General features: G+C 47.2%; 1 protein-coding gene across 1 annotated transcript; it reads right to left on the bottom strand.

Annotated features, from left to right (window-relative positions):
• Window positions 1-3430: 3430 nt before the first annotated feature.
• Window positions 3431-7135, bottom strand: LOC123157244 (ankyrin repeat-containing protein At5g02620). Its single transcript, XM_044575505.1, has 4 exons — window positions 6824-7135; window positions 5985-6660; window positions 4900-5309; window positions 3431-4526 (listed from the first exon to the last, which is right to left on the bottom strand). The coding sequence occupies exons 2-4, from the start codon at window positions 6349-6351 to the stop codon at window positions 3651-3653; spliced, it is 1653 nt and encodes a 550-aa protein (XP_044431440.1). The 5' UTR covers window positions 6352-6660; window positions 6824-7135; the 3' UTR covers window positions 3431-3650.
• Window positions 7136-9554: the final 2419 nt, after the last annotated feature.

Raw genomic sequence — 9554 nt, 5'->3', positions numbered from 1 at the left:
CTGCCAAAGACTTGACGTACACTCCAAGACTCCTTTTGCCGCCTCCACACCTGGATACCGACCTTGTAACCCTAGGAGCCCTACCTTGCATGTATATAAGCCAGAGGGTATAGCCCGTAGAAGGGACTAGAACACAATCTCATTCACCTAGCCCTAGAGTTAAAACACATCTTCCGATCGATATCAACTCTGTATTTGATACACCTTCATCAATATAAACAAGAGCATGACGTAGGGTTTTACCTCCATCAAGAGGGCCTGAACCTGGGTAAACATCGTCTTCCTGTTCCCGTTACCCTCGATACGAGATCCATAGCTCGGAACCCCCTACCCCGAGGTCTACCGGATTTCACACTAACAATCGTCATATTAGAGCATTGTCCCAGTGAGGAAAGGATGATGGAGACTATGATTTCCCCACAAGTTGGGATGAGACTCCAGACAAAAAAAAGAGGCCAAAAAGAGCCCAACAACAAAAATGAGAAAAAAGGAGAGAAGGGACAATGTTACTATCCTTTTCCACACTTGTGCTTCAGAGTAGCACCATGTTCTTCATATAGAGAGTCTCATGAGTTGTCACTTTCATATACTGGTGGAAAATTCTCATTATAGAACTTTGCTTGCATATTCCGATGATGGGCTTCCTCAAATGCCCGAGGTCTTCATGAGCAAGCGAGTTGGATGCACACCTACTTAGTTTTCGTCGAGCTTTCATACACTTATAGCTCTTAGAGCATCTGTTACATGGCAATCCCTACTCCTCGCATTGATATCGATTGATGGGCATCTCCAGAGCCTGTTGATTAGCCGCGTCGATGCGAGACTTTCTTCCTTTTTGACTTCCCTTATTGATCTCTATCACCGCATTATATTCCATCTATAGCTATATCCATGGCTCACACTCATGTATTGCATGGGGTTAAAAATGCTGAAGCGCGTTAGAAGTACGATCCAATTGTATGGTTTGACATCGAGGTGCTCATGATTTATATTTATGCGGTGAAGGCGGAGTCATGCCATGCTAATGTGATAAAAATGAGTGGGGATAATATTCGTTAAGGATCGTATATTTTGGAAAAGTAATGATTATGTTTCTTATATTCATAGATATTATTATGTTTAAATTGTTACTTCATTGTTTCTCAATGATTATAATGTAAACAGATTACATGATACACATGTCAGGTAGCATTTTACATCAAAAATTCTGTTTTCATAATTTACCTACTCGAGGACGAGCATGAATTAAGCTCGGGGATGCTAATACATCTTCAACATATCTATATTTTTTGATTATTTCATGCTATTATATTATCAATCTTTATACTTTATATGCACTTTTATGCTATTTTATATTCTTTTTGGGAACTAACCTATTAACCCAGTGCCTAGTGTCAGCTGCTATTTTCTGTTTTTTTATTTTCCAGAGAATCAGTACCAAATGGAGTCCAAACGCTACGAGACTTTTTTAACGATACTTTTCTGGACAAAAGAGACCCTAGAAGCTTCGAGAGGAGACCTGATGCGAAGCGAGGAGACAGCAAGGCAACAGGGCGCGCCCAGGGGGTAAGGCATGCCTTGTTATCTTGTGGGCTCCACGTGGCTCCTTCTGACCTAATCCACTTCTATAAAATCTCGAATATTGGGAAACCCCCAAGGAGCCACCCGAAACACTTTTTCCGCCACCGCAAGCTTCTGTTCTTCCGTGATCCCATCTGGAGGCCTTTTCTGGTACTCTGTCGGAGGGGGAATCGCTCACGGAGGGCTTCTACATCATCCTTGCTACCTTCCGATAATGCGTGAGTAGTTTACCACAGACCTACGGGTCCATAGCTAGTAGCTAGATGACTTCTTCACTCTCTCTGATCTTCAATACAATGTTCTCCTCGATCTTCTTGGAGTTCTATTCGATGTAATCTTCTTTTGCGGTTTGTTTGTTGGGATCCAATAAATTGTGGGTTTATGGTCAGATTATTCATTGAAAGTAATTGAGTCTTTTCAGAACTTTATTATGCATGATTATGATAGCTTTGTATTTCTCTTGAATCTATCCGTTTGGTTTGGCCAACTAGATTGATTTATCTTCAGTGGGAGAGGTGCTTTGTAGTGGGTTCAATGTTGTGGTGTCCTCACCTCGTGACAGAAGGGGTAGTGAGGCATGTATTGTATTGTTGCCATTAAGAATAAAACGATGGGGTTTATTCATATTGCTTGACTTTACTTTGTCTACATCATGCCATCTTGCTTAAATCGTTACTCTGTTTGTCATGAACTTAATGCCATAGATGCATGCTGGATAGCGGTCGATTGGTGGAGTAATAGTAGTAGATGCAGGTAGGAGACGGTCTACTTGTCACAGACGTGATGCCTATATGTGTGATCATTGCCATGAATATCGTCATAACTATACGATTTTCTATCAATTGTCAAAGAGTAATTTGTTTACCCACCATATGCTATGTGTTCGAGAGAGAAGTCTCTAGTGAAAACTATGGCCCCTGGGTCTACCTTTATCATATTATAAAAACCAAAAATACCTTGCTGCATCTTTTTACTTTTCTTTTTATCCATCTATCACTATTAGAATTAATCCTTGCAAGTAAAGAGTTCAGCGGGATTGACAACTCACTTGCCCGTGTTGGGTGCAAGTATTTGCTTTGTGTGTATAGGTGCCGAAGACGAGAATTTGTGTGGTTCTTCTATTGGTTCGATAAACCTGATTCTCACTGAGGAAAATACTTATCTCTACTGTACTGCTTCACCCTTCCCCTTGAGGAAAAATCCCAATGAAGTTTACGAGTAGCAGCTGGCAGTAGGATATACAATTTGGACTTCTGACCGACGAGCCGGCATGGCCTTCAAGACTCACCATACACATGTCTTCAATAGAAGGACAATGCCGACCACATTTTACTTTAGTGTGTGTATGCTCGAGAAGTTTGGCACTTATGCTTAACCTCTATGCGGCTGAATGTGCAATGCCTGAGTAAAAATGACCATTTCCTGGATTGGTGGCTGTCGCAAAGAAAGCTCTTCAGGGCGAAAGAGAAGCGAGGCTTCGATGCGATGGTGATCGCAGTTGCCTGGTCTCCCTGGAAGCAGAGGAATGCCAGGGTCTTCGGTAGAACTCAGCAACAAAAACAGCGGAGTCAACTGTGCAGTGCCATCTTAACGGAATTGAGGGATTGAAAGATTGCTATAGGTGGTGTGGATGGTTTCAAGATATTTGTGAGAGAGTAGTGTTAGAACTTTGGTAGGTGTGGGTGTGATGTTATCTTTGTCGAATGTTCGCATCTCCTGTAAATCTTTTGCTCCCTTCTCTAAAAATATGATACACCGTTGGCGTACTCTCTAGAAAAACAGTAGGTACTACTGCAAAATTATGCGTACAAGAAGCCACTTACAAGGACTACCACGAATCCATACAGCATGCAACAGACAGATCCAGGTGCCTTATCTCCATCCAGGCTGCAATACAAGCACAGCTGAGGTGATGATATTGTTTCAGCAGCAAAAGTACCTTCGGTTCATGTCAAAATGTCAAAACCCCACTGGAAGTTATTCATCATTCGAGCGAAGAGACTCGAGCGAAACAGCGCCTGATGATAATAACTATGTACAGATCCCCGCGACGCGATCGTCACCCTGACCTACAACGCGTACATCTTCTTGTACTCGGTGTTGATCAGGTCCGGGTCCGAGTCGACCGGCATGGACCATGACCGGGACTGGCTCGCGGAGGCTTTCCTGATCTTCCTCATGCTCTTCTCCTCCATCCTGTGCGCCACGATGCAGTAGCACATGGAGCCGAGGGTGGTGAGCATGATCACCGCGCCGATGGCCATGGTGCACCAGGCCAGCCACCAGTCGCCGCGGCCGACCACGACGTATGTCAGCGCTATGAAGGCGGCGGAGATGAAGAGGCACGCCAGCCACATGAGCTTGTTCATCACAAACACCATCCTCCTCTTGGCCTTCTGCTCCACCACGATCAGCGACGTCTGGACGACCACGACGGCGAGCGAGATGAAGAGCGCCAGGGAGTCGAACACCAGGAACATTATGAAGGCCGGGTCGCTGGCCACGTACGCCTGCCCCAGCGACATGCCGGGGGGCGCCTGGCTCATGTCCTCCACGAAGTTGCCGGGCACGGTGAATATGGCGGCGAAGGCGACGGTGGCGATGAGCACCGCCACCACGGTGTTGGAGTTGATGGCGTTGTTCAGGCCGCCGATGTGGAGCTTCTCCAGCCTGCTCTTGATCTTCTGGACCTGCATCTTGGTCTGCCGTGTCTGCTTGATCTGGGACTGGACGTCGTGCCTGATATCGCTCACGGTTTGCTTCAGCTGCTTTGCCGGGTTTGCAGGATGCACCGGCTCTTTTGCAGTTACCACGCCGCCGGCGTCTCTCAGAATGTTAATGAGTTCTTGGTTGTTCATCTTCTCAGCAATGGCAAGAGCAGTCTCTCCTGACCTGTTAACTGCATTGACATCAATCCCTTCAACTGATAGTAGGGTCTGCACTATCTGCAAGGAATTACACATGTATCAGTCAAGGTACAAAAACCACTGCAAAATAGGAACTGGAAAGTTCTCAACAGAACAATTACTAAGAGACATCAGTCCTTTTTTCCAAGAACCTAAGCTACTTCATGTTTATGTTCAGCTTCAGTGAAATATTATGCCTCTAACAGGTTCAAATAATCTTGTTCTTAATTTTTTTATTTACTAAAAGAAAAAGAAACATCATCACATTCTAAGCAGAGAAGATGTTTACAGCAAAAAAAACTAGGCATAGCAAAATTAGGTTCAGTAAGTAACAGGACAGGATCACAGGATAGCAAATGATTGATAAACTATTTTAACTGTAGAAAATGATTCAAAATGCCTGTTCACTTACAACGATATTGCCCTTCCGAGTCGCAACATGCAGTGGCCTGTTCCCCTTGTTATCTTCTAGATGGCTAACTGAGAAATCAGGCTTCAATAACTCAACCACAATTTCAGCATTCGTTCCTTTGGACGCCATATGCAGTGCCGTCTGTCCCTTCTTGTCTGTTCTCAAACCAATCCCTGGATCCTTATTTAACAAGGATCTTACAACTTCCACATGGCCCATCCTCGCCGCGGAATGCAAAACTGTCTTCCCATTGTTTCTCGCAATCTTGGCAAGGCTAGCATCGGTTTCCAGTAGGAGGTTGACAATATCAATGTGACCCTGAATGGCAGCAGTTTCCAAAGCTGTGGCGTTTACAGAGTTTGTGGTCATAGCAAGAGCAGGAAAGGCCTGCAACAGCTCCTTCAAAACATCTGCAAAATCAAGAAATGGAAGAGGAGAATAAGCCACAATTCTTTTGGAATTTTACCTTAAATTATTATCAAGCAAGTTATTACAGCTACGGCTTACGACTGTAATTCGATCTCCACTATCAGAAAGTCAACAGATCAGAATGATATAAGCTCCAATAGAGAATAAAGCAGAGTGAGATAAGATCTAACTAGTGGTTGCATTATATCCAACGTGCACAACACAACTACGACTATCTCTTATTACATCACACCATAACTTCTTTGAGAATAACCCAGAATTTCCCTAGCCCTCATAAATCAGGACTGCTAGTGCTACAGAGAAACTCAACTTGTCAGTTGCCACCTACATAATAAAATAGTCAAGACTAGAGCTAAATCAAATCAGGTATGCATTCTTTTCAGACATTAATGAGAAAAGGATGGCCAGATGTTAGCACTTGTTCTTAGATGAAAAGATTATGAACAAAATCACTGTTCTTGCTGTGAGTACTACTATGCCACCAACTCAATCAGATAAGAATAGGCATTTTTTTGACCCGAAGCAATCTACTCACTGCGCCAAAATCTATGCCCAAATCCTGATTACAAAGACTTGTAAGGAATCATTTCACAGGCTTGGATTGAAAAGAATTATCAGAACAATATGCTGGACTGGTGAACAGGAAAACAGCTTACCCAGATGGCCCTGCTTGGCGGCGATGTGGAAGGCGTCGAAGCTGTTGCTGGCCTTGATCCCCGCCGTCTGCATATCAGACACCTTCAAGATCTCGCGCACCACCTCGGTGTGCCCCTTGTCGGCGGCCACGTACAGCGCCGTCTCCCCGTCCTGGTTCGGCCGGGCGGCCAGCTCGCCGACCAGCTCCCGGCCGGATTCGGCAAGGATCCTCTGGACGTTGGAGACGTTGCCGGCCCTCGCCGCGAGGTGGAGCGGCGTGTCACCGCGCTTGCCGGGGCTGTCCTTGCTCCGCCGGAAGTTCTCCATCCCCCGGAAGCTCTTGAGCTTCTCCAGCGCGCCCAGGCGGAAACTGGTCTGCCTCTCCATGTCAAAGCCCAAGAATCAACTGGACGTGACCGGAGGGATTCCTCAATTTGTAACGCCCCTGTTCTTGCGAAAATCCAGGTAACCCCTTGCCTCACCAACTCCGGCGATTACGGTTGCTTCTCTTGATTAGATTAGGAAAAAACAAGCCCCCTGATTTGCAATTGCTAGGGACCTGAGATTGTGATCGGGAAAAATCCAAGACTTGCCTTCTCTGATTGACGGGAAGCAGGGCTGCCTTGCACAAAACCGTTGCAAGCGCTGGGATCCCAACCAATCAATACCCCTGGGCCATGAACAGAGCACCTGATACTGCAAAGGGGAGAAGGCAAATCTCAGCATTCGTGCCAGGTTTTGGCACGGCGGCCGATCCTAACAAAGGACATCTCCAAGAACCGAAGATAATAAGAAAAGCTATGGAATTCAAACCAACAAACTGAGACAGGAGAAAAAGGGAAAAAATATGAAACCTTACCAATTTCGCCCCAAAAGGCAGTGCACCAAAGAAATGATGGGGTTGATGCTAGAGTTCCCAAAACCCCACGCTCTCTTGCGCCAGTCGCCAGGAACCCAGATGGCAGGCAGGACCTTCCAATGAGCCAAGAAAAAAGAAGGGAACCAAGGTCCAGCGGGAATCTTGGACCTCCCTTAGCTTTTATTCTTCTTGTTTGTTGGCTCCCCTCCTCCTATCCTAGAGCTCACTTTCAGGGTTCACCACCTCTGCTTGGCCTCTTTGCACCCAAGTGAAGACAGCACGGTTGGTTTCTTGAATTTCCAGCGAATAATTAACTGCGCAAGTTGGCGGTCTTTATTGGTTCCCATTTCCTTTTCATGTTTATTTTTCATTTTCATGCTGGAGCTCCCACTAGCTCGATAATAATAGTAATATAAACGATGATGATAACGGTAAGGTATTGTGTAATATTGCCTCAGTCTCATATTAATTGTCGTTCAAACTGATTTATCTGGCAGGGATTATATTATGTTAGAAAATAAAAGGCTCAAAACAGTTTTTCTGATCATAAGCATTTGCAATTAGCATGGTGCCATAGTCGAGTTGGTCATTTTCGTACATGTGATCAATCCTCCTTCACTTTCCCTATCTGAAGAATCCAGTGGTGGTGATTGTGAACATCAAAAAACACTTGTTATTAGATAGAGTATAAAATGAGAAAAAGGGAAACAGTTCTCCTTCTGGTTTATAAAAGATCGAAATGGCCATACCTTACACGTGATGCCGGCAGCATTCTTTTAGAGCAACTCCAATGAGGCGACCCATTTCGTCCGCCGCCGTCCATTTGGGTCGGCGCTGACACAAAAGGCGGCCCAACGCGTCGACCCAAACGGACGCGTGTCCGCTTAACGTCCGCATGGCGATCCATTCCCGGCCCATTTTTGAACTGGATTTGCGTCCGTGCGGACACGAGACGAATGCGCGCGCGCCTACTCCTCTCCTCAGGCCCGTCGGTCGGTGGCAGCCACCACCATTTCCTCCCATTTTCTCAAAAACGCTCCCCCCGCACGCGCTTGCTCACGCCCCAACCATGGACGGCGCCATCGACCTCGACCTCGACGCCGCCGCCGGCCTCGCCTCCCTCGCCTCGTCCGGCGCCGCCGCCCCCGCCGGGAAGGGCAAGCCTCGTGCCCCGCGCAAGATGGCCGCCACGACCAAGCCAAAGAAGGCGCTGACGCCCGAACAGCGGGCACGCGAGTCGGCCAAGAGGAAGGGCCGGAGGCACGCCGCGAACGTGAGGGATGAGGCCGCCGTCGTCGCCGCCACGCAGCAGGAGGTCACCAACGCCTGCGTCGCGGCGGCAACGAGGGAGGCGCTCAACATGCTAGGGTTAAACCCTAGCCAGCACAGCCTCGTCCAAGCCGCCGTCGCCGCGACCAGCACCGGCTCGTCGGCGTTTCCTCGGATGGTGCTGCCCGACTCGCCCTGCGGGTTGTTGGAAATATGCCCTAGAGGCAATAATAAATTAGTTATTATTATTATATTTTCTTGTTCATGATAATCGTTTATTATCTATAATTGTATTGAAAGGAAACTCAGATACATGTGTGGATACATAGACAACACCATGTCCCTAGTAAGCTTCTAGTTGACTAGCTCGTTGATCAATAGATGGTTACGGTTTTCTGACCATGGACATTGGATGTCGTTGATAACGGGATCACATCATTAGGAGAATGATGTGATGGACAAGACCCAATCTTAAGCCTAGCACAAAGATCGTAGTTCGTATGCTAAAGCTTTTCTAATGTCAAGTATCATTTCCTTAGACCATGAGATTGTGCAACTCCCAGACACCGTAGGAATGCTTTGGGTGTACCAAACGTCACAACGTAACTGGGTGGTTATAAAGGTGCACTACAGGTATCTCCGAAAGTGTCTTTTGGGTTGGCACGAATCGAGACTGGGATTTGTCACTCCGTGTAAACGGAGAGGTATCTCTGGGCCCACTCGGTAGGACATCATCATAATGTGCACAATGTGACCAAGGGGTTGATCACGGGATGATGTGTTACGGAACGAGTAAAGAGACTTGCCGGTAACGAGATTGAACAAGGTATCGGCATACCGACGATCGAATCTCGGGCAAGTACAATACCGCTAGATAAAGGGAATTGTATACGGGATCGATTGAGTCCTTGACATCGTGGTTCATCCGATGAGATCATCGTGGAACATGTGGGAGCCAACATGGGTATCCAGATCCCGCTGTTGGTTATTGACCGGAGAACGTCTGGGTCATGTCTGCATGGTTCCCGAACCCGTAGGGTCTACACACTTAAGGTTCGATGACGCTAGGGTTATAAAGGAAGTTTGTATGTGGTTACCGAATGTTGTTCGGAGTCCCGGATGAGATCCCGGACGTCACGAGGAGTTCCGGAATGGTCCGGAGGTAAAGATTTATATATGGGAAGTCCTGTTTTGGTCACCGGAAAAGTTTCGGGTTTTATCGGTAACGTACCGGGACCACCGGGAGGGTCCCGGGGGTCCACCAAGTGGGGCCACCAACCCCGGAGGGCTGCATGGGCTAAGTGTGGGAGGGGACCAGCCCCAGGTGGGCTGGTGCGCCCCCCCACAAGGCCCAAGGCGCAGGGAAGAGGGGGAGGGGGGCAAACCCTAGGGCAGATGGGCCCTAAGGCCCACCCCAGGTGCGCCTCCCCTCTCTCCCCTTCTGGCCGCCACCCAGATGGCA

This window comes from Triticum aestivum, chromosome 7B (genome assembly GCF_018294505.1).
Source record: "Triticum aestivum cultivar Chinese Spring chromosome 7B, IWGSC CS RefSeq v2.1, whole genome shotgun sequence".
Lineage (NCBI taxonomy): Eukaryota > Viridiplantae > Streptophyta > Magnoliopsida > Poales > Poaceae > Triticum > Triticum aestivum.
The sequence above is the reverse complement of the archived record's forward strand: the minus strand, read 5'-3'. Positions and strand labels throughout refer to the sequence as shown.